Here is a 25113-nt window from a genome sequence, read left to right as displayed (position 1 = left end):
AAATCCTCTAAGGATATTTCTATTTTAATACTTTCTGTCTTATGACAGGACCAATTCATTTCTGTGTTCCAATCTACTGGTTCCCATGGCTTCAAACAAATAGAGATGTGTCGGGTTATATGTTATAATTTCATTTCATTTAATTATAATTGTACATTTTATTTAACAAAATAATTTGTCACCATCTCTCTTTCTAAACCTCTTGCCAGCTAAATCATGAAGAAACACCTGCCATCCTGAAGAAAGTTACCACTGCTTCTCCCACTGCTCCTTCCTCTGCTCCTCCTTACTCTGTTCCTCCCTCTGCTCCTCCTTCTACTGCTCCTTATGCTCCTCCCACTGCTTCTCCCACTGCTCCTTCCTCTGCTCCTCCCACTGCTCCTTCCTCTGCTCCTCCTTTCTCTGTTCCTCCCACTGCTCCTTCCTCTTCTACTCCCACTTCTCCTTCCTCGGCTCCTTCCTCTGCTCCTTCTTCTACTGCTCCTTCTGCTCCTCCCACTGCCCCTCCCACTGCTCCTCCTTCTGCTCCTCCCACTGCTCCACACGTGCCTGATGCCTTCTGCACCTTCAAACCACTGACTTCTGCTGATGCTGAGGAGGAACGTCTCATATTGGACTCCATTGCTTGGCCTGAAACTCCACGTCTTCCAGCTCCTTTTGTATTGAAGCGGACAAGTGATCCCGCCCACAGCACCTTCACCATTCTTCCAGGGAGGGGTGGAGTAGAGCGGCACGTAGGAGACCAGCTGGACGTCATTATACAAATATATGACTTCCAAGGTAACCCCAAGAAATCTGGAGGAGATTTCTTAATTGCCCGGTTGCACAACAGAACGCTTGAAGCAGGTGTAGCTGGACGAGTGGTGGATCACCTTAATGGCTCCTACTCTGCTGCATTCCCTTTACTCTGGGAAGGAAGCGCACAGGTTGAGGTAGAGTTCAAGATTTTCTTCTAAAATTATATTGTAAAACAAGTAAAGCAAAATTACTCACCTATTGCAATGCTATTATCCTGTAGATCACTTGATTTGTAAAATATAAGTCCCCTTGGCTTGCTTTTGCTAACAAGCAACATGCTATTGCTTTTTAATTCCAACACCATTACATATATTTAATACCATAAAAACTTTATGTAACACATAAAAATAGTTTCAGCCTTCACTTTACTGTGATGTCTTCTGACTGTGGGGCTGATGTGGGGGAGGGCAGGAACATTGTTCATGAGGCTGACAGCTGAGGGGAAGAAACTGTTTTTTGTGGCAAGAAGTTTTGGTCTTGATGGACTGTAGCCTGTTACCAGAGAGTCTAAAACCATCCACGTGCAGGGTGAGGGGAGTCAGCTACGATCTTACCTGTACATTTCAGGGTCCTGAAAACAGCTGCAGTCTGCATTGTGGCTGCAGCGTATCAGACTGTGATGGAGGAGGAGAGGATGGACTCGATGATGGCTGTGTAGAAGTGCACCATCATGGTCTTTGGCAGGTTGAACGTCTTCAGCTGCCACAGGAAGTACATCCTCTGTTGTCTTTTCTTGATGAGGGAGGTGATGTTCAGCACTTGAGGTCCTGTGCGATGGTGATCCCCAGGAAGCAGAAAAACTCCTCAGTTGACTTAGTGGAGTCTCCGATGGTCATGGGACTGGGGCCTCTTTTCAGCAGTCTGTTGTTCAAATCTGACCTTTGCCTTGAATGCCATCCCCTTACTCTCTCCTCCAAACATTTCCTGTCGGTTATTGAAGAAAACAGGTTCTACGGGCCCGCAAGTGGGGAGTTGGCAATTTCTATTAATCTCTCTTAAGCTTTTAATTTAAATAAATTAACAACTTCAGTAAGCTAACACCAAAAATACAATGACATCTTATTAAGTTCATGAATAACAGGCATGGCTTGTATGCAATACCTTTAAACTCTTGTTCTCTGTTCTATCAGGTGACGCTTGTCCACTCAAGCGAGGCTGTCACAGTCCTTCATAGGCTAAACAGAGAACATCCTGATAGGGCTATCTACAAGAGCCTCTTTCGCTCAGGCAATATCTCTGAAAGCACCATCTGTAATGTTTGCCTTCGTCAAACCAGCCAGCCACAGTGCAACTACACTGACCTCCGCACAGGTGACCCGTGGTTCTGCTACAAGCCAAAGACGCTGAGCTGTGATGCCAGGATGAACCACATAAATGGTGGATTGAGTAACAGACACAAGGCCAATGAAGCAAAGCTTTTCCGAAGGTGAGGGATCGGAGCAATAGAAATGATGCATCTAGTTTTACATGTGATGAGTGTAAACAAAGAGTAAAGTATCACCTGGTGGAAAATGTTGAGTTTGTAACTACAGGAGGCAAAGATAAAATCTTCAGATGTTTACAGTGTAAGATAATATATCAGTTACTTAGTCTGAACAATTAAAGTTGACTCTCATCGCCACAAATCTGAAGTGTAACTTTTCAGTCTAAATATGGAGGCAGAGTCATTTAAATCCCATTTCACTGTGGTTTTCAGATTGTATTGTGTGTGTAAGAGATACTTTATCATAGGATGTGATTTCTTTCCCCCAGTATGCAAGTCTTCATTCAGGCTTCAGGACCGGCCAATGTTACTGTGCTGCCTGAAAAGAAAGGTAAAGCACAACTTTTCTACTTCAACTTAAATAAAAGAAATCTCAATGTGACCATGAAAATAAAAATGGGTTGGTAAAAATGCATACAAATGAATTTTTTCAGTCAATAGACGATGATGTGAAGACGGTGAAGGAATCTTTGTTGACACTGACTTGCTGGCACAAAAAAAAGTTTATTTCAAATAAGCAACAGCATCAACCAGGCTTGCCCGTTCAGCCTGGGAGAGATGTGAAGCTTGATTATGGTAGAACTGTATATTATAACCGTAAATATTTATAAAGAATTTTACAGAGCAACATAAACATCTGTGTTCTATTTCTGGGACTTAGGACAGCACTCACCCATACATTTTTATTATCTTATCATTAACCTAACCTAATCTTATGAACCCTCCGGACACAGGGGCCCTAATGTAGACTTACTCTATCCTTTCTTAGATTAACATATTTCCATATGACTCAAGGAGTAAAAAAGCTTGTAGATATAATTACTATCTAATTGTTGTTTTATACATTACATACCCTAAACTACTTAACATCTTTTAAATGTTTACCTTTAAATAATTAACATTTTCATGTAAGATTCATTTGGTAACATTTACCTAACCACAATAAACACATGCACCAGAGACGTACGCTGTGCTGCTGATCACTACAGCACATAATGTGTATTTTTCTTCTAAACTAAATCTTATTTTGATCTGTAACTCTCAGAGCAGTCCACAGTCAGTCAAGGCAGTGGGACGTCTGGACCCTCTGGATATTACTACCAGGGTATGTGGAGATCACTAGGTGGCACCAAAGTCAACCACTTCAACGCCTCTGCCATCACTCAGTGTCTGAAAGGAAAGGTGGTCCACCTGTATGGAGACTCCACCGTCAGGCAGTGGTTTGAGTACCTCAAGGCTTCACTAAAAGGTAGCTGATCCACAGAGATTTCAGGTAACAGTTTAATTGTGTTTATATCACAGCTTAACTTGTTCTTTCTGTCACACTTTCAGATGCTAAGGAGATAAACCGGAATAAACCAAGGAAAGCAGGACCTTACATGATATGGGACAATGCAAGAAACACCTTGGTGACGTACCACTTCCATGGTCCTCCTATTAGTATTTCCGACAATATCCCAGTCAGCGAGCTTCATTATATTGCCAATGAAATAGATGATGTAGTTGGTGGCCCCAACACAGTTGTAATTTTTGGCATCTGGGCTCACCTCACTCCTTTCCCAATTCGATTCTACATCAGAAGGCTTCAGAGCATCCGCAGGGCGGTGATTCGTCTATTGAACAGGGCTCCAGACACGCTGGTGTTCATCAGGACTCCACACCTCAGAGGCTCATATCTTCGCTATGTATTTGTCTTTAATGACTGGTATGCAATGCAGCAGAACAAGGTGGTCCGGGCTGTGTTCAGAGGACTTAATGTTCATCTGGTGGATGCCTGGGAGATGGTTCTGGCCCACCACCTTCCTCACATCATTCACCCACTTCCTCCCATTATAAAAAATATGGTCAACATTATATTGTCCCACACATGTCCCCATTAGCGCATTTAGAAGTGCATTGGTTAACCTTGCAGCTCCAAAATGTGGAATTTATTCCTCCAAAGGCCGTGCAGAAACTATGTTAAGTCCAAACATTGATCTTTATAATGTTTTAGTTCTAATTTTGCCCCTGTTTATTAGTGCTTCCTGTATTGTTTTGTCATTTCATGTTCTAGTGTATCTTGTTACATTCTTGAGTGTTGCGCCTTTAGTGTTCATGATTTACTTCGTAAATCTGTATGCTTTCCTTCCTGTCTGGTTGCCCTGATTGTCTGCACCTGTGTAACTAGTCTCCCTCTGTGTCAGTTCGTTGTTAAATATTGGATGTAGTGGTTCAGTCTCTTAGTGTCAGTTGTCTTCGTAATTCCCCATGCTCCCTGTTTTTCTATACCGATGTGGGAATCGTGGCTCCCGTTTGCCTCCAAGGTGCAATTCCTTGAATTCTCCTCAGCCACAGCAGTGTGTCAGCCAAGGCCTCAACTCAAGCCTTAGTCCAGACCTCAAGGATTATGTTGTAACTTTGAAATTTAGAGTGTATGTTACAATAAATTACTTTGTTTGTTTTGGTTGTTTCACTGAGGAAGCAGAGGCCGAGTTCTCAGAGGTAGACTCGTCTATCACTTAAGCCGAAGTCACCGAGGTGGTTGGCAAGCTCCTTGGTGGCACGGCACCCGGGGTGGATGAGATTCGCCCTGAGTATCTTAAGTCTCTGGATGTGCAGGGGTTGTCATGGTTGACACGTCTCTGTAACATCGCGTGGAGGTCGGGGACAGTGCCTCTGGACTAGCAGACCGGAGTGGTGGTGTGTTCCAACTACCGGGGAATCACACTCCTCAGCCTCCCTGGGAAAGTCTGTTCCAAGGTACTGGAGAGGAAGATCCGGCCGTTAGTCGAACCTGGGATCCAAGAGGAACATTGCGGTTTTAGTCCTGGCTGCGGACCACTGGACCAGCTCTACACTCTCCAGCGGGTGCTTGAGGGTTCATGGGAGTTTGCCCAACCAGTCCACATGTGCTTTGTGGATCTGGAGATGGCATTCGACCGTGTCCCTCGTGGCGTCCTGTGGGGGGTGCTCCGTGAGTATGGGACTCGGGGCCCTTTGTTAGGGGCGGTCTGGTCCTTGTACGACGCAGGAGTCTGGTTCGCATTGCCAGCAGTAAGTCGGACCTGTTCCGCGCGTTGTGCGCGTTGGCCTCCGGCAGGGCTGCCCTTTGTCACCAGTTCTGTTTATTACTTTTATGGACAGAATTTCTTGGCACAGCCAGGGTCCGGTTTGGGGACCACAGGATCTCGTCTCTGCTTTTTGCGGATGATGTGGTCTTGTTGGCTCCATCAAACCCGGACCTTCAGTGCGCCCTGGGGCGGTTCACTACCAAGTGTGAGGCAGCTGGGAGAGGGATCAGCACCTCTAAATCTGAGGCGATGGTTCTCAACTGGAAAAAGGTGGCTTGCCCTCTCCAGGTCGGTGGATAGTCTTTGCCCCAGGTGGAGGAGTTTAAATATCTCGGGGTCTTGTTCACGAGTGGGGGGGGAGATCGAGTGTGAGATCGACACACGAATCGGTGCGGCGTCCGCAGTCTTGCGGCCACTGTATTGATCCGTCATGGTGAAGACGGAGCTCAGCCAAAAGGCGAAGCTCTCGATTTAACGGTCGATCTTCGTTCCTACCCTCACCTGTCGTCATGAGCTTTGGGTCATTACCGAAAGAACGAGATCCCGGGAACAAGCGGCCGAAATGGGTTCCCCACAAGAAGCTCAGTCACCAGAGAGGAGCTCGGAGTAGAACCACTACTCGTTCACATGGAGAGGAGTCAGCTGAGGTTGCTCAGGCATCTGTTCTGGATGCCCCCTGGGGAGGCGTCCCGGGCATGTCCCTCCAGGAGGAGGCCTTGGGGTCGACCCAGGACACGCTGGAGAGACTATGTCTCTCGGCTGGCTTGGGAACGCCTCGGGGTCCCACCGGAGCAGCTGGAGGAGGTGTCTGGGGCGAGGGAAGTTTGGGCATCTCTGCTTAGACTGCTGCCCCGCGACCGGGCCCTGGATAAGCGGCGGAAAATGGATAGATTTTTTGGTTATTGTCCGTGACTGTACTCATTAATAATTCAAGAAGTTAAATACCTGGTAATTAGGGGACTGTAAGACGAAGGGTTACAGCTAGCATGCCAGGGCCCTGTCACACAAATCATCATTCTGTTTGTCTTCATGGAAAAGGCAACAGGCAAGGCAGGCAACTGCGTGGGGCCCCAGACCAGAAAGGGGCACCTGAGGGCTGACAAACTATAAACCAACGCAGGGGACCAAAATATGCACATTTTGTGATGACTCTAGGAAATCTATCTAAGGGGCCCTATCTGACAGCACTTACTCTTGACAACCAAAGTTTGAGAAATTTAGAGATATGATCCATTTATAGGAGATAAAAAGGACACTGAGAAACCAGGAAGAAGAGTAAGTGTGGGGACACTGGCAGACATGATGGTGATGAATGCTGGTTGCTTAGGGACCCAAGAGACTCTGGAATCACCACTAGGCCCAGGGGTTGACAGGTTTTCTAGTGGTTTTCTTGTTCATGTTCATTCCATTTGAGCAATGCAACTGAACATGCATGTAAGAGAAACCATACATTTCACATTAGACACTGAGCAACGTTTTCTTGTTATTGACTGAAGCCAACAGGCATGTTTAGATATGTACTACATTTAGCTTTGTGTCTTCTCACTGTTTCTCTGTAGCGCTGGTATCTGATACAGACTCCTACAGGACCACCATTTGTCAACAGATATATCAATCATTATGTCAACACCCCCCCCCCCATTTTTTTTCCATGTAAAATGCGGAGACCTAAATGCACTTTTACAGTTTAAAAATCATTAATAAAGAAATGAATTGCTAATCACTATTAGTATGTATTTATTTAAAAGGAAATTGAAGCAGTTGAAAGCTCAAGTTGGGGAAACATAGCCATTCAGGGAATATGCATTAACATTATTTCCATTTTAACATTTGGTGAAACTTTAAATTAAGCAACTATGTTTGTGATAATGCAAGGACTTTGATTTAATGCATCATTTTTAATGATTTGTGAAAGGAGTAAAGGACTCAGTTATGACATTGCAGACACAAACATTGTGAAGAATATTAAATCTCCAAAAGCATTTATAGGGTATGTGCTAGAATCTAACACCAGCATGAGAAAAAAATGTGTTGGCCCTCTCACAGGGACTTCATCATCATTCTGGTGGCCTTCATGGAATAAGTAGCATGGCTTCTCCAGGTTTTCCAGTGGAGGCCTGAAGCCCAACCGATGTGGTTACCGGCACGATGCCAGTCACCATTCAGGCAGGCAGAGCCACAGCGGCTGTACCACCAACCACCACCGGCTCTGAATGTACACTCCATCTGAGCGATGTCACCAAAGATGCACGGAGAACAACCGTCGTTGTCACTGTCGATGGTGCTAAAGCCGTAGTTGTTCTGGTCACGGAGGGCATCACCTGGAGACAAAAAAATCAAACCCTTCAAAAAGACTGTCTAGCCTCTGTTATATTTCCAACCCCTTGGCTAAATGATGCTATTTATCATTTCCTTCTATCGAGCAGATGAGGGGAATAACCAACGCTTTTGACACCAGTAACTCCAAACTCGTTTAACCTGCATGAATAAAATTGTAATACATAAGAGATAGATCAATAAAGCAAAAGAAATTGAAAAATAATACCTGCCGTACCACTGTATCTCCCCACATGCAATTTGAAATGTTCCCTCTCGTTGCCTAAGTGAAAGTTTTGGTATTTAGCGTAAGCACTTCCATTCTGGTGGTCCCACAGGTCAACTCTCAGGATCCACTTCTTGTTTTTCGTCCTGGTCAGATGGGAAACCTTCTTCAGGCCGAGCCAGTGGTCATCTGGTGGAATCAGCAGAGTACATCGGCAAGATGCAAAGTTTTTAGGGACAGAGCCATAAAGCATGTCAGTTATCAACTATAGCAAGGCAAAGATCATGACCAGTAACATAAAGTGTTGCAATGGCTTTCAGGGATAAGCACAAAAGCTTGATGCACATTACGTGTAATAGAAATGTGCATATTGTCTACAAAGGGTGATCAAGTTTAGTTTTGGAGCTTGGTTGTTTCAGCTTTGTTATTTTTCACCCTGAGATCTTAGAGAAGAGCAAGAACTCATTAATTTACGAAGAAAAACCACAGGTCACATCTGTGTAAAAATTCAGATGCTTGCTTGCACACATGCAGATAACCAGAACATTGGCTTGGTCATATATACAGTACGTCACCAGTCGGTACCCAGTGACGTGGAGGCCGACCTCCTCTGATTTGTAACTACACAACTATAAATTAAGACTAAGCGTCAGTCCCCTCAACAACCTGTTTTAAAGTCTGTCATTATAACAAATTACGACACACACCGCAGTAAATAAGTACTTACTTGTCAGGTTTCCAAAACCCTTACTATATGCAGCCCATTTCTTGTGGAAGGAAAGCTTTCCCGCACTGCGTCTCTGAAACACCATCCAGCCTCCGTCAGACCGCATCTCACAGTAAACCTGAGCACCAAGTCCGGAGCATGTCAGGATTTAACACACTAAAGATATACTCTGTACAGCATGATTTGATGAATGATTGAATTCATTTACGTCCTGTTCTTGTTTAAAGCTGCTGTGAGTACTTCTTAGCTGGTGACCAAAGAGACTGAAGTGGATACTGGTGCCCGTATATGAGAGTACTGAATATTTCTATATGGTTATTTTCATTATCTGGCTGCTGCTGGGTCAGTACCTGTACCCTGCACTACACCACTGCCCAATACATTTGTAAATATACATCAAAACAAAAGACAATAAACAGAAGCAACTGGAAGAAAAGTAACTGAGTCGGGTCATGTTGGATTATTGGAGAAAGAGCAAGCAAAATCACATACCACATGTGGTAGGATTAGAGTTCAGTAAACTCTTCCAGAATGGAGTAGAAAGGAGGAACAGTTTAAGTTAAGTTTAAGTATTTCTCATGCAAATAATTGCATTGCATGTTTGTGTTCTTCAGATGATACCTTAAATGGCGTCTTGCCTCTGTTGGGTTGGATTAAGTAAACACCACTGGGTGCCTGGGGTGAGAGAGTCTTGATCTGCGTGCAGTCTGTTCCAAAATGTGTCCCTGTAGAACCAACAAAAACAAAGAAGACGGCAAAATTTGAACCTGAAAACGCCTCCTTCCGCTCTCCGTAACTCACAGATTCAGTGCCGTACCTTGATGGGAAATGTGTCCATTCTATAGGGAAGCAAAAGAAACAGCTTTAGAATTAGATTCTTACTGCAAATAGATAACTTTTAAAACATACACAGGATGTTTGGAGGGTTTTTTTGTGCAGCATATTAAAGGATTCGAGGGAAAAGACATTGTAGATGCAGAGTAGAAATTAGAGTAATATCTACCATGGCCTGGGCCGTGTTGATCAACAGAGCTGCAGAGAAGAGCCAGCAATACCAGAGGAGACTCCGCATTTTCACCCGCTCAGGGTTCAACAGCAACATGTTTGTTTTAAACTCGAACTGTAACAGATATTTTCTAACTCTACAAAAAGGCATACACAAATTAAAACACCATAACGTGCATCTTTTAACACATTTTGTCGAGGTAGAACATCTTTAACACCACTAAGAACGCTGTACAGTCTGTCTTCTAACACACTTTCCAAAGGTAAATCCTCTAAAGCACCACTGAGATGACAGATGTACGAATAGCTCAACCTTTCAGCCTGCATTCAACACTTCAACAAAACAGAAGGGTAAAGCATCCATATGCAGTTTTTCTTTCTTACCTGTGTGTGTTGAGTGAACCTTGTATATGAGCTCAGATTATAGTGCAGCTTTGCTTTTCCTGCGGACCCAACCACCACACCTCCTTCGTAAACAACAAGGGGTCGTCACTTCCTCTCCTGCCGACTGTGCTGAAGCAAACTCTTTACAACATATCCAGTCACCTCTCGTCCCCTTTGCTCTGATGTCTCTTTCTCTGCCTGTCTCTCTCTCTTTAAAAAAAAAAAAAAAAAGAAAACGATGGTCCAAGATGGTTTCAAGCGATGAGTTTTTCAAATGCTGCAGCACTAGTGTGCACCATGCAGTGTTTACCTGCATCCTAACTACAGCCCTCGGCGATAACAGCTGGTTGACTCAGACAAAAATACCTGCTGTGTGGTTTAGGTCTGAAAGGGAGCCAATACCTACATGTTCACAATCACTGCCACACCTGATAAATATCTCCCTTAACAAAATTATATTATTATTATAATATAAAATAGTATGAGCCTACTGTCTATCAAACAGATCCGAATCATATATTTCGTCTGGTCGTTTATATACACTCAATTTAATCCAAATACCAATAACCAGGCTAAATACCATTCACAATACACTTTGCGGTGACGGGGCACACTGCGCAACAGAAATGTAGTTTTGTTTATGTAAATTATGTGATCTGATTTTTTTTTTTTTTTGAATCTCAGACATGTGCTCTTTATTGGGTTGCCCCCCCCATCTCCTGCTGTTGAAAGCACACCTGCATGCAATGTTGCTAAAGTAATGATTTTACTTTCAAAAAGAGGAATGAGTAATTTATTCCTTTTTTTTGGTAACAAGCCCGACACTGGCTGTGAGAGGTAAAAATGATCCCTGCCTCGCTTGGAAGACGGAAATACACGATTACATTCAGCGGCTGGAAATATTTCCATACTTTGTTCACAATTGACCCCACCAGCGAGCCCTCTGTGGCTGCGACAGGATCACTGTAGCCCTACAACACCTAAACAGCCAAGATAGACACTACTCCTCTGTATTCTGTTTGATATCAGGTCTCATATCGTATCCATCATAGCACGACAGCCACTTTATTATTTCAGTATTCATCTGTGTTTAAATAACTCTCGCATGTATATTTAGTCCTGTACTATAATGTGCCAAGCACCACTATCACTTTATTATTTAGTATCTGCCTACTTGCATTTAGTTGCATATATATATATATATATATATTTCTCATTTGCTACACTATAGTTCTGTTTACATCTTTAGTCCGATCGCTGTCCTCTGTATCTGACTGTGTAATTTTTGTATTTTAACTTTGTACTAACATCTTGACACTTTTTCTTTTGTGACACTTTATTCTTTGATGAAACTTTAGTCTTTTGTTGACTCTTTATCTTTGGTTAAAGTATTAGTATAGCTGCACTGTCGTTCATTTACTGCTGTGCCCTTGAATGGACCCCCGGGGACAAATAAAGGTTTTTGAATTGATTTGAAGACATACACCACAATGAAAACATTTGAGAAGCCGATGAATATTTATATAATCTTTAAAAAAAAACAAAAAGCTTGCTGATCAGCATTTCAATGCCTTTTTATAACCAAACGTAAATGCATAACTGCATCAACATTAAGATTTGCAGAAATGGTCATACACCCAACCTCACAAACAGGTTTGTTGTGTTTTTTGGTTCAAGACATGATGCACTTTACCAGACCTCACAGCTCTGAAGGCACCTTGCTGGCAGCAGAGCTATAAGATTTATTTTGAGCTATAGCAGGTGTACCAGGCTTATCCATTTTATATCACCATAGGTAAAGGATTCAAAATAGATATGCATAAATCATGGTTTATGTAAATGTAACCCAGGTTAATTAATTTTAATATGTTTTAGCCTCTTGTTTTTTTCTGTGCAAGAGGGGAGTGACCTCCGTGAACCTCCATAAATATAAACACTGTTTTTTTTATTTTGTTTTGACTGTATGTAAACTTTCCCATTTTTTTCTTCCTTAAACATTTAGTAACTTCACCTAACTTCACCGTAAACGATCAACCAATCAGAGCTCAACCAACTTATCAAAAAGATCCGGTTCACGAGGTCACTCCCTCCCGTCCCAAACAGTCGCCTGGAGAAACAACAGAGCAGAGAAGTTTGAAGAATTGTTTGTTGCCCAAGACGGGAAAGCGGTTTAGTTTTTAGCGCTCAGCGGTGAGTGTATATTTAGTTTTTGTTTTCGCATCGTTTGTTTATTTCCATACAGAACCTCATATAAGAAACAGCTCATTTAAGCCGTGGCCGTGTACCGCGGTGGATGATGCGGAAACGTGAAATGTATTTATGTTGTATTTATTTAACATTTAAGATAAAGAGTTTAACCACAAATATATTCCCGTTTTCTTCTTGTGTTAAGATAATGTTTTATTCAATTCAATTTGATAAAGCTTTAATTTAGAACATATCTGTGTTGTGTTAAGTTAAAATGTATTTTTTTTTTCAATTAGATTAGGATTTGTACTTGTAATGAATTGAGTTACTGTTCATTGCTTTTGTTTTATAGGTCAGGTTTTTTTTAGTTATGATGGATCCTATGATGAAGCTGGCGAGCTACCCGCAAGATCGCCTCACCTCCCCCCTACGAGTGTGGTAGGAAAGGAAACAAACTCAGGATTCCCTGAAAGACATTGACTTTTCTTTTTTTCCCTTTTTTTGTGGAACGGACCTAAAACCCGTCTTTCCAGAGTGGAAAGAGGACAATTGATTTTTTATTTTTTGAACTAAAGGCCTCCCTTGTGTCGAGGATACTCCAAGTTTAAGTTTTTTTCTAAATACAATTATTATTTAAACTTACCTGTGTTGGATTTTCTGTTGGTTACACGCACACACCATGGCTCCTTAGAGACTTACCTAATTTCTTCATTTCGTATTTTAGTAAAATTAAAACCTAAATATTGAGTCATATGTTACATAAAAGAACTCAAAAGCAGTTATGATTATATAATATAAAGGTTAAATGAGTAATGGATTAAATGGTAATAAAATCTAAATATGAAAACGACAAAAGGATGAAATGGTTACAAAGCAAATAAAAAAAAACGTATTCAACAAATGCATCACTCTCTCTGATCTTTCAACACTAATCATTCACAATGATATGACTTCTACGATTTTCTATTATATTTGAAAGTGGGTGTGGACTCTGGGTAAGGTTTCACGCAGGTTGTGGATACCAGGTAGATGTAGCATCTTCCTTAGAAGTCGCACTTATCAAAACACGAGTGATCAAACACACGGAGCGGTTGTGGAGTCTTCTGTCCCCTTCTCTGAACTGAAATTCCTGTTGAATCAAAGTCGATATTTAGGCTGAGAGGTAGGTGGACATTCTTCTCAGTCGTGTCATAAATGTTTTTATTACAATAAATAAATTGAGAAATTGGCCCTTTTATGTTTTCTAGGAACTAAATGTAAATGTCATGTTGAACCTAAAAGACAAGTGAAATATAATCATGTGTACTCTTAAGGACTTACATTTTGAAAACTAGTTTTCTAAAATCCTGCTTGAAATAATAATTTTGTTAATGTAAATGTTTTTCAGTGGGTTTTTGTGTTGATTTTTCATAGCTGGCCTGAATACACTCTTTTCTTTAGAGAAATCAGCTAAGTGTTGTTGTCGAGTGATTGTGAATCAGGAAGTGAGATTATTGATATAGTTTATAATTTACTTTATTGTGAGTTTTAAATGCATCACTTAAGAAGCTCTCAGCCCGTCCGACACACGTTAGTGTGTATTTTCATGTATTCATCTATCTTGGTCATTTTTGTGGATATAACATTTTAAATCTGTCTCCCACATATGGGAGTTACTCTTCTAGGTAGAATAGACTGTCTTTATTGTCATTATGTATTTGTACAAGGAAATTCAAAAAGGTCATCCACAAAATCACCAAAAACTCTCCTCCAGGTGTATTTGCATATGTGTACAGCATTTACTTAGGTCGGAGGTATAGTATAAAAAAAGTGTGTGTGTGAGAATGACATTTGTGCTAACTGAATACCACAACGGATGTGAACATTGTGCGTCTTGGAGTCACAGACAGACTTTACCTCTTTCATCTAGAGTACAACCTACATCCAGCAACACACTGGAGCTGTCTGTCCACATGAATGTTAAAGTAGGATTCAAAGTGTCACCATGTTAGATTGCTGAGATAGAAGCGACAGTAATATCACCTAAACCAAAACATAGGCTAAATCATGATGACAATAAAGGTCACATTTGGAAATAACAAGAAACAATAATTGTGTTCATTACTTGTGGTTTGAAGAGAATGAAGATAAGATTCTCTCGTGGTGCATTGTGCACTGTATCCTGCAGAAACAGTCCCACAGTCTCTGCAATAATAATGAATGAAGGCTGGTTCCTGCCTGTAATGATTATAACCCATGGGTAGCCTACATGCGTTCCATTCAAACATGAATTATTTTACTGTTATGTGTCAACAAGACATTTTCACCTGGCTTTACTGTTCAGATCCATTGTGCTATGTATGCACTACATACAGTATGTTAAACTTGTAATACATTTTTAATTTGTAAGTAATCAACTCAGTCATTTTCATAGTGATATCTGAGGGTTAATTTTTCCCCCTATTCCTGTGAGAAAAAGAACGAATAGACATAAGAACAGGGTATATTTAGGTCTTTTTCAAAGCTCTCCCCTGTTGGGATTCTTCTGGGCTTTTTATCCCTTACTCAGGATATTCTCAGTATACTAAAATCAGTTGAGCTGTCGCAATCTGCTCAATGTTTAACCCTATTTTAGCTGAAAATGACTGGACTGGACTATGTGCTTGACACAGCAACTGCTTTCCTCATTGTTGAACACAGGAAGTTTTAAGGGGCTCCCTTCCTGCACAAGGCAACCCGAAAAAGTCCCGCAACTTCAACTTGTAGTGATGGGAAATGCAGGTCTTTTTAGTGAGCCAGGTCATTTGACTCCCCTCAGGAAGAAGAGCCGGCTCTTTCGGCATTTCACCACTTATACTATTTATAGTTCAGCCAAATTTAGTGCTGTTCTGAATTATGATTTGTATGTGTATACAGACTGTATACCACTAAAGTTATTCAATACATCTTATATTGAAGTTTTCAAAAGTAAAAAAATACATGATATCAATAAATTTCTGTTGGCAATGGTGTACCATTAACAGATCCTCTCTGAAACCCCTAATGACAGTAGCAGGCACGCTGTCCTGCCTTTTTTCTTCCAACTGAACTGCTGAATGCACAGTTCTATTTGTGGACCCTGATCGATATGACAGCTTAATTCAACACTTTCTGCATTCTGCCTTGTATTAATTGATAAAAAAACAAAAACAATAAATGGCTCGCGGCCGGTTCCCATCGTTTACTTGAAAGAGCTGGCTCTTTGAACCTGCTCGTTCGCGACCGACACATCACGATCAGCATGCTCGCTGCTTGTGTGACAGGTGTTGACTGCTCACTTGCATCCTTAGATAGTCGTAAAAATCTGCATCCCTGATCTAATTTACTATCTAGTTGAAGGCTCTTTTATCTTAACTGGGATGTTGATTTGATGTCCAGCCTGTCGTTTGAGCACATTCTGCTGCTCTTTCCCTGATAAATATTCTCCAGAGGCAACATTCTTGTACATCTTCATCTGAATCTAAATGCCTTTGTGTTGCTTCCACCTCACTTCTTAATGCTTCCTGTTATGATAGTTTGTCTAAATGGATTATAGAATTAATCTTTTTTTTTTGTTTTCTAAAACTCATTGTGATGAATTTTTCTGTAAGAGTGCACTTTATTATTATTTGAATTGCCTCCACTTGCCTTTTACTACTTACTTCTTTTGTTCTCTCCAAATTAATCTCATCTGAGGAAAGTCTTGGGGCAGGTGCACCGTTATATTAGGGGTTGCAGGCTGAAAAGTTTGGGAACCCCTGCGTTAAGTCACCTGGTGGGTTTTGTCTGATTCATTTGAGCCACTTTTTTAGTCTTGTTTTCATAGAGCTGGTTGCTTGTTTCTCTCACGAGAACTGGCAACATTGGTGATGATAGCCAACTTTCTGCAGACTTTCTCCGAGGAAGTCACCGCTGTTCTTATACCGTTTGGACTACAAGCCCCGCTAAGGTCTCTTTAGAAAGCTGACCCTCTGCAGATTCAGAACGTGTTAAAAATACTCTTAAAAACATTAAGCCACACAAACTACTGTTGAAATGAGACTGGTCAGAGTCACAGACCACAGTTTGTTCTTCTGTCTGCAGAGATTACAGTTCACTATTGCTACAACTATATTCAGTCCGACAGAATAAAGTGGAGGAAAAATGCTCCAAAAAACTTAATTTGCATATTACAATAATTACATTTCCCCTCCCATTATTTGTTTTCCATCTTATTGGACATTGTTAAGTTTTCTGAAACAGACGACCAGCTGATAAGTAGACATTAATTATTCAGTATAGTTTAAAAGTATAAATCAGCATTTCCTCTTTATACATTTACCACTTTGTTCGGCCTTTCGTGATAAACATGTTGCGTATTTTAATTGATTAGACAATATTTCCTAGCCTCACATAGGATGCTTCAGAAATATGTACAAGTCTAATAAGTGTATTAAACATAAGTCTAATACGTTCCTCGTTGATAGGGCACCACCTGGCTTTTCCAGGAATAACTATATTAATTATGAATAATTAATTAGTTATTAATTAAATCAATCTCATATCATAAGTGTGAATTCTAGAGCAGTTTCTTATCAAGAGAGACACGGAACACAGTACTGAATTTTATGTTAATTTTAATAAATGATAATAATGAAACAAAACAAAACAAATATAAAACAAAATAAAAATAATATATTGTTATGGCAGGGAAAGGTAATACTGAACACTATATATATAACTTGACTCGTATGGTGAAATTATTTGTTTAGTAATGGGATACAACGCAATATTGTTTGAAGTATTTTAGACGGCAACTGAATAAAGAATAAACTGGATTAAAGAATCTGGGATTTAATTTGGACTCGGATCAGTTGTTTTCAAATTCACATCAATGTAGGTTACATCATATATTTTAGGTTAATATATCAGGTTTAAAGGAGTGGTTATCATCGGTCGATACATTTATTCCTGAAGTTTGTAAAAATAATATTTATATAAGAAAACCTTTAACAACGCAGATTAATCACATGTGAAGACTGAGTGTCTTTAAATAACGTCTTCTGTAACACAATCTATAATTATGCATTACACAGCTTACACAATTCCACAATGGTTTTTGTCCACTTGATGGCAATGTTGTTCCACGTCCAATTCCTATTAAAAATTGAATCATGCATAATTCCTTTATTACACATCGGATTTCGACCAAAAAAAAAAAGAATCATTTTAATTGCTTTTAAATGACATTTTCGAATATCTATATGAAAAGATGTATCTGCGTTTCGTTAATACAGATTTCAACATTGGAGTTTTTCAAAGTCCTGGACAGTGACTGTAGTACTCTTAATAACTCCCAGATGGTCATCTTGACCTGATGAAAGGTCAGTCTAGTTTTATGGCTTTATGACAGATGGAGGGGAAACGTTCAATTTTGTTCTCCTTTGAACAGTTAGACAAACAACAGGCATGGTTTCCAATCTTAGACACTCGAACATATACATTTATCATATAGACAGATAATGGTTTAACTATTCTGTTTTCCGGGAAGTCCGGAAGACATCAACAGGTTTAAGTGAACTCGAACTCCTGACTGAGAAAGACAGAGACAGTCAGTCTGCTGGACCAAAGCGTATCTGGTTGTCTTTTTGAGGATTGATAGAGGTTGTCCAAAGTTCGGGATGTGGAAAGCTTTCAAAGCATATTTAACTTGGTTTGGTCTTTGACTGAAAGTAGGAAAGCTTGTTAATCAACATTCTGTTGTTATCAGTTTTCCAAGTCCTTGGGAGCTCTCTGAGATCTGTTTTCACTTAAAAGGTTGAGTTAATGCTTTTCAACATTAACTGGAAAAATTCTGTTAATTATGGTATTCCTAAGGATGCAGAATATCACAACAAACAGTACTTTTTATGACAAGTTTGGTGTTCCCCTCAGGAAATGCTCTAAAAAAGTTGTTCTCCCTGATAGTGAAGAAAGATATCCACCTTTGATGCAGAGAGGATATGGAGGGCAAAGTAAATGTTTTCAGTGTACCTAGTCAATACAGTCAGTTCAGTAAAAGATTTGGATAAAACATTTGCTCACCGAGACATTCGGCCAGTTTTTTCTTTTTGCGTCACTGAGCTGACTGGACAGGACACAACACAATCGACGATACATCAACTTATAACGTAAGTTTAACGTTACAATTTCATTTTGCTAAATAGACGCCATCTTTAGTAAAAAGTCTCTGACTTTCCCTTTGACTGTAAAAAGTATTTCATTTTCACTTTGAATATTTAACGTTAGTCTGCCAAGCTTTTAAAATTCCACTAATGTTAGTTAACCATCGTTAACATAAGAGGGATGAAATCACTCGGCCAATGTTGTGTAACTTTGTTTGCTAATTTGACACTGTACAGTACAGCTTAGCTGTTATTTAATGTTTTCCTTACAGCTGTCTTCTTTTCTAAACAGAATCGTGGACCTTATGTTAGCCTATGTATATAAGATCATCCTCCATAATGTCATATTTTCAATGCAGTCCAACTCTAATATTTTTGAATCACTGCACCTAAATCTTAGTAACTCCACTTATCTGTGCTGTCATGACACATACCCTCTACTAATGCTAGAACATACACTATATCATGGCAGGTGTATTTTCCAGTGACTAAAGATGTGAAGTTTGTTTTTGCTGAGCACAACACTACATATTGTATCTAGCCACATGTTGAACAAGCACATTACCAACAAGCACATTCTGAACAGGCATTGCACTACTTTAAATGACGTTCCTGTATATATATATATATATATATACACATATATATACATATATACACATATATATATACATATATATATATATATATATATATATATATATATACATACTCATGTTTTTCCTTCCAGTACCAGAGGAGGACTAACCATGTTGAAAAAAGGATTAATAAGTAACAAAGTCAACATGAAGCTTCTGAAGGGCGGTGTCATCGTGCTCCTGCTGACTGTGTTGTTCTTCATACTGAGAAATAGGAACCTGCTGCAGGTGAGAACTGTGATTGTTGGTAACACTTTAAAGGTGGAGTTTGAATGTTTGAATCTGAGTCAGATAGTCAGATTACAGGAGACTATGTTCAACAGCATCTTTCAATCTACTCTTACATAACATTAACAATTGTAACTGATGGTTATATTGCTTACAACATTTTGCTCAGTGATTTTCTAAATCCTCTAATTAAAGGATATTGATGGCTTCATACTCGATATGACAGGACCAATTCATGTCTGTGTTCCTATCTACTTGTTCAAACAAACAGCGGTTTGCCCAGGGGGAGGGTGGTGGGATATTGAGTGTCCACATAGATCAAAAATCCGAAACTACTATTTTAAAGGTCGGATATTAAATTAAATAAACTTTCATGGTTTGTTAGCCAAGTAGTTGTGAGGAGCAGTGTGAAAGGGCCTGATTTGTGTGTTGAGATGTGTATCAACTTGATTTTACCTGCAAACTACTAATACACTCAGGATTGCATCTTTCAAATGTGCAAGACACCACATATTGTCCATTAAGTATGTATGCCTTCATGTATTTGCAATATCTATAATATAATATCTAATGTCCTCAAGGCATCCTTCTAGTTTACATTGCAGATTGGGCTCCTCAAGCTTCCATCATACATACAGTTGGGTATCATCTGCATAAAAATAAACAATTATGGACGTTGTTGGGTCCAGCCAGGATGGCAAAGTTCAGGCTGTGTATGTTTGGAGAACTACGACAAAAGACTCTTTATCTCAGCATGCCTTGCAGGTACTCCCAGAATGCCTTGCCACACCTAACACATAGGTGTGAAGTCTGGGAGGTATAAAACCGGCCATGCCCCATTGTTCACTCTCTTTCAAACGTCGTCTGGCGACGTCTGAGGATACCCAACTCTGTTCCTGTTTCCAGCACGCTTCTCTTTGTTTAAAAGTTTTGGCGCGCAGCTGATCCAAAGGCCTTGAAGCAAACCGACGTCCGAAATTCCGAGCTTAGATCATCCACTTGAACGCATCTCCAAAGAATAGCGTTCTATTTCTCCCGTATTGAAACGGTATTGAGAGAGATTGTAAGGATTACGTCTCTTTCCGTCCTTCAAAGAAAGGACACCCACGGAGATCACCTCACTCGACGGAGGACACGACGGCCCTGCTCAACCCCTTTGGACACGCATCGCCATCACCAAACAACTGCAGAAAGGCCTTTCCAGAATCTCTTTTCTTCTCATCAACCGTGGACAAAGCGGTTCCAAGTGAGGCTTAGCTAGGTCTGGGCAGTTAGATATAGAGAGTGTGTTTAATAACTGAGTTATTATTATGAAACGGTGATAATATTTGCTTGGTGTTTGACCACTGTGTCTTAGATTTTACCAGAGTAAAATCTCTTGTTCTCCTTATTTGTGCCGCTGTGTCCCATGTGTTCATCTGTGAGCTCCCACGTCATAACCGGGTAATAGATTCACTATCAGAAAGACTAGTGTGAACGCCGTCTGATACAAATCCGGCCACTGGCTTCTGGTACGTGAAGTACACTATGCTCTGAGTTGTGGTGAGCTCCAGTCCGAGATTGAGCTGTCGAGGTGCGTTGTTTTCTCTCGCTCTCTCGCCTTTACACACACACCTTTCGGTAGACGCACACACATAGAGATCTGTGGCTTTCCAGACGCTGCTAAAACGTAGATCACGTTCTGTGTCCGCCATCACGTGACCACGCGTGGTCACTGCCATTTTGTCTGTCTCTGTCTGTCTGTCCCCCCCCCTCTCTCTCTCTCTCTCACTCTCACACACGTGCCACGCTTGTTTGTTTTGTTTGTTAATTGTAGTTTGGCTTATGATGGTTATTTGTTTGATTGGGTTTTATTGATTTACTTGATGTTGCTTTGTTAAATAAATTCTATTATATCTTAAAAAGTCGTTGTTTGTGATCACTGTGAATTTGCTTTGTGACTTAGGCTGGGTGAAAGGGCTTTGTGTTCGGATTTCACACCTTCAATTAAATACAGATTATTAATTATTAATGATATTGGTATTTAATTAAATAATTTGAGACTATTGGTAATATTTTGGTTGTTCCCTGTTTACAGGGTGGTGCCCCGAGGTTTATTAAACGCAGTTTAATAACAATTATTGATTTAGATTAATAATTAAATAAACTTAATTATTAATTTATTTTGACAATCAAATTTTACGTCATAAAACCCAACATAACTGTTGGTCAGATATTCGCTCCTGAAAATCCCCAACAACGTTTTCCTCATAATACTACCCAGAGAAAGTAAATATAAAGTAAAATTGGTCGAAACTTAAACACGACCAATTAATTAATAAACAAACCTGGTCTACAGTTAATGGCACATCATGGTCGATTTTAAAGAACCGCATGTTTGATAAAAAGATGTGCATACATTAGAGAATACCATCTTGATAATCGTTGCCTCACAGGGACTTACAGTTAAGTATCAGTGCATTTGCTCATACAATGTAAATGGAATTTAAGATGAGGAAAAGAGAAGGGGTCATGCTGCTTAAAGTGATGTCAGTCAACAGGTCAATGATGCAGTTTGATCAGGAAACATAAAAGACCATTGTCTTTATCCATAGTTTAGAAACATTTCAGTGACTTCCACTAGCTTACATTTAACTATTCAAGTTTTGATAATTAAATATAAAATTATAATTTTATTCAGTAAATTAATTTAATGTGTCTTTGTCACCATCTTTCTTTCTAAACCCCTTGCCAGCTAAATTATGAAAAAACACCTGCCATCCTCAAGAAAGTGACCGCTGCTCCTCCCACTGCCCCTCCCACTGCTCCTCCCACTGCCCCTCCCACTGCTCCACACGTGCCTGATGCCTTCTGCACCTTCAAGCCACTGACTTCTGCTGATGCTGAGGAGGAACGTCTCATATTGGACTCCATTGCTTGGCCTGAAACTCCACCTCTGCCAGCTCCTTTTTTATTGAACCGGACAAGTGATCCCGCCCACAGCACCTTCACCATTCTTCCAGGGAGGGGTGGAGTAGAGCGGCACGTAGGAGACCAGCTGGACGTCATTATACAAATATATGACTTCCAAGGTAACCCCAAGAAATCTGGAGGAGATGCAATAGTTGCCCGGTTGCACAACAGAGCGCTTGAAGCAGGTGTAGCTGGACGAGTGGTGGATCACCTTAATGGCTCCTACTCTGCTGCATTCCCTTTACTCTGGGAAGGAAGCGCACAGGTTGAGGTAGAGTTCAAGATTTTCTTCTAAAATTATATTGTAAAACAAATAGCAACAAAAGGACACTTTCACCAACACTTAAATGGTATTACTGTCAAATAACATTGCAGAAGAAAATACAATCTCACTAAAAACAACCTACATTTCATTGTACGGCTGCTACGTTAAAACACATAGTTACTAACATTAGCTAGAAAACGCCAGGAGGCTAAATCACTATGTTTTGCTGGTACTTAGGTATGTATAACTGATAATTTTTTATATGGACACTTAATACTGGGCTGATGCTCTGCAGACTCCTGCTTCTCTAAAATCGTCTGTGGGCCAGTGATTGGTGTCTGGATTGTTGTTGGTTTTACACCGCAGAGTTGATGGTTGTGTTTAGTAGTAAAGAACTAGTTTTACTTAGACTCTGGGTATTATGTCTTGGTTTCATTTACAGAGGCTATAGTCCTTGTTGCAGCGGCCTGGGATTCAAATATAACTATGTCCCTTTGCTGACATCCCCCACTCTGTCCTCCCAACATTTCCTGTCTGTCGTCAACTGTCTTATCTCATTGGCATGGCTTGTATGTTTTACCTTTAAACTCTTGTTATCTGTTCCATCAGGTGACGCTCGTCCACTCAAGCGAAGCTGTCACAGTCCTTTGTAGTCTGAACAAAGAACATCCTGATAGGATTCTCTTTAAAAACACCTTCCGCACAGGCAAAATCTCTGAAAGCACCATCTGTAATGTTTGCCTTCGTCAAACCAGCCAGCCACAGTGCAACTACACTGACCTCCGCACAGGTGACCCGTGGTTCTGCTACAAGCCAAAGAATCTGAGCTGTGGTTCCAGGGTGAGCCACATGAACACAGGATACAAGAAACTACTCAAGGCCGAAGAGGAGAAGCTTTTCCAAAGGTGAGGGAGCACTGAATTCTTTATCCATCTGGTTCACTTAATACATAAATATTCCAGGTTACTGTACATCTCCTGGTCCAAATAGTTAATAAAAACAAACGTTTATGAGTAAGTCTAAAGGTGTTTGTTTATATCTTTAAAGCCTAAATATGTAGGCAGAGTAATTAGATGTCATTGAAGCTTTAACTTTTGATTGACTGACTGTAATTATATTAGTGTGTGTAAAAGACACTATTATAATGAAATGTTTTATACAGGAATGTCAACCTAAAGGTCTTCATTCAGGCTTCAGGACCAGCCAATGTCATTGTGTTGCCACAAAGGAAAGGTAAGAATTCATTTTCCTACTTTCACCAATAAAAATAATGAAGTAATTGAATGAGTTCTAATTGAGAGTTAAAGTGGCTTCAGAAAAAGAACACACACCTTACTCTATGGAAATAGTTATAAGTTCAGAGCAGTATCAAGTGAGCAAAGTCAGGTGAAAGAGAGACTGTGGTTTTGTTCTTTTTAAAGAATCTGTTGGCGATAAGTGATTCCTGAAATAACCCTTATCCTTGTTTATGTCTTCAACTCCTCTCAGGTCAAACTGGGGTCAGTCAAGGCAGTGGGAAGTCTGGACCCCCTGGATATTACTACCAAGGTGTGTGGAGATCACTAGGTGGCACCAAAGTTTACCAATTCAACAACTCCTCTGCCATCAGTCAGTGTCTGAAGGGAAAGGTGGTCCACCTGTATGGAGACTCCACCATCAGGCAGTGGTTTGAGTACCTCAGCACTGCACTACAAGGTAGCTGATCCACAGTTACTTTAGGCAAAAGTTTGATGAATTCATTGCAGCTTAATCTATTCTATTTGTCACACTTTCAGATGCTAAGGCAGTAAACCTGAATAGTCCGATTCCGGCTGGACCTTACATGATATGGGACAATGCCAACAAAATCATGGTAACATACCGCGTCCATGGACTCCCTCTTCGTATTTCCACAATGCCAAGCAGTAAGGAGAGTTACGTTGCCAATGAACTTGATACGCTAGTTGGTGGTACCAACACAGTCGTAGTTTTAGGAATCTGGGCCCATTTCAGTACTTTTCCAATTGAACTTTACATCAGAAGGCTTCAGAGCATCCGCAGGGCGGTGGTCCGGCTGTTGAATAGGGCTCCGGGAACGTTGGTGGTCATCAGGACTGGTACCCTCCAAAATGAGCACCTTTATAATGTGATAAGCAACGGCGACTGGTTCACGTTTCAGTTGGAGAAGGTGCTCCGAGCCGTATTCAAAGGACTTAATGTCCAACTGGTGGATGCCTGGGATATGGTTCTGGCCCATTACCTGCCGCACCGCATCCACCCACCGCCTCCTATCATTAAGAACATGGTTGATGTCCTGTTGTCCTACATATGCCCACAAAAGAAGACCTAGCTGTTAATTTCAATGAAGGAATATGGAGCAGTTAAAGGGATACTTCACCCATTTGCATGAAGCTGTGTATCATGGTAGTATCATGGTAGTAGTGTTGAATGGTTGTGAATCCAGCCCTCATTTTGCCCTGAGACGAGAAAAATATGTTTTTCTTTGCTTGAAAGTTTTCTTCATGTGATGCAATATGACGCTTTTTTTGTTAGGATAGAGAAAGGAGATCGGAGGGACAATCCAAACGAACCCCAAGTCCGCCATTTTTTCTGTCAATATGGTTCTGCTTTTTCATCAAATCTTGAAAAAACTCACTGATGATCACATGGTGTGTTTTAAAGGGAAATAAAAACAGGTTTGCAAATATATGACTTAAATGAATATTTATTTTATT

The 25113-nt window shown here is 40.5% G+C and overlaps 4 protein-coding genes across 4 annotated transcripts in view; 3 read left to right on the top strand and 1 right to left on the bottom strand.

The window, feature by feature from the left end:
• Window positions 1–4522, top strand: part of LOC306818142 (NXPE family member 3-like) — a gene marked incomplete at its 5' end in the record, with an annotated part of 38336 nt that extends 33814 nt beyond the window's left edge. Inside the window, 2 exons of the mRNA XM_079335517.1 lie at window positions 3327–3530; window positions 3614–4522. Of these exons, the coding sequence (XP_079191643.1) occupies window positions 3327–3530; window positions 3614–4161 (752 nt within the window). The 3' untranslated portion in view covers window positions 4162–4522. The remainder of the gene's footprint in view (window positions 1–3326; window positions 3531–3613) is intronic.
• LOC306818104 (NXPE family member 3-like) lies at window positions 522–2228 on the top strand (the record flags this gene model as incomplete). The annotated part of the gene is made up of 2 exons (XM_079335477.1): window positions 522–932; window positions 1929–2228. Coding segments are annotated over 2 exons (711 nt in total), but the record flags the coding sequence as incomplete, so codon positions are not given.
• A 2529-nt stretch (window positions 4523–7051) lies between the features above and the next one.
• LOC306818050 (angiopoietin-related protein 5-like) lies at window positions 7052–9757 on the bottom strand. The gene is made up of 6 exons (XM_079335416.1): window positions 9604–9757; window positions 9418–9439; window positions 9222–9325; window positions 8601–8718; window positions 7877–8062; window positions 7052–7652 (listed from the first exon to the last, which is right to left on the bottom strand). The coding sequence occupies exons 1-6, from the start codon at window positions 9754–9756 to the stop codon at window positions 7372–7374; spliced, it is 864 nt and encodes a 287-aa protein (XP_079191542.1). The 5' UTR covers window position 9757; the 3' UTR covers window positions 7052–7371.
• Window positions 9758–13311: 3554 nt separating this feature from the next.
• On the top strand, window positions 13312–24932 carry LOC306818141 (NXPE family member 3-like). Its single transcript, XM_079335516.1, has 7 exons — window positions 13312–13338; window positions 19047–19182; window positions 21917–22405; window positions 23009–23304; window positions 23562–23632; window positions 23888–24094; window positions 24175–24932. Exons 2-7 carry the CDS (start codon window positions 19066–19068, stop codon window positions 24726–24728), a joined length of 1734 nt encoding a protein of 577 aa, XP_079191642.1. The 5' UTR covers window positions 13312–13338; window positions 19047–19065; the 3' UTR covers window positions 24729–24932.
• Window positions 24933–25113: the final 181 nt, after the last annotated feature.

Source organism: Symphodus melops (genome assembly GCF_947650265.1).
Source record: "Symphodus melops genome assembly, chromosome: 22".
NCBI classification, from domain to species: domain Eukaryota; kingdom Metazoa; phylum Chordata; class Actinopteri; order Labriformes; family Labridae; genus Symphodus; species Symphodus melops.
Note: the sequence above shows the minus strand (reverse complement) of the source record. Positions and strands in the feature narration are given on the sequence as shown.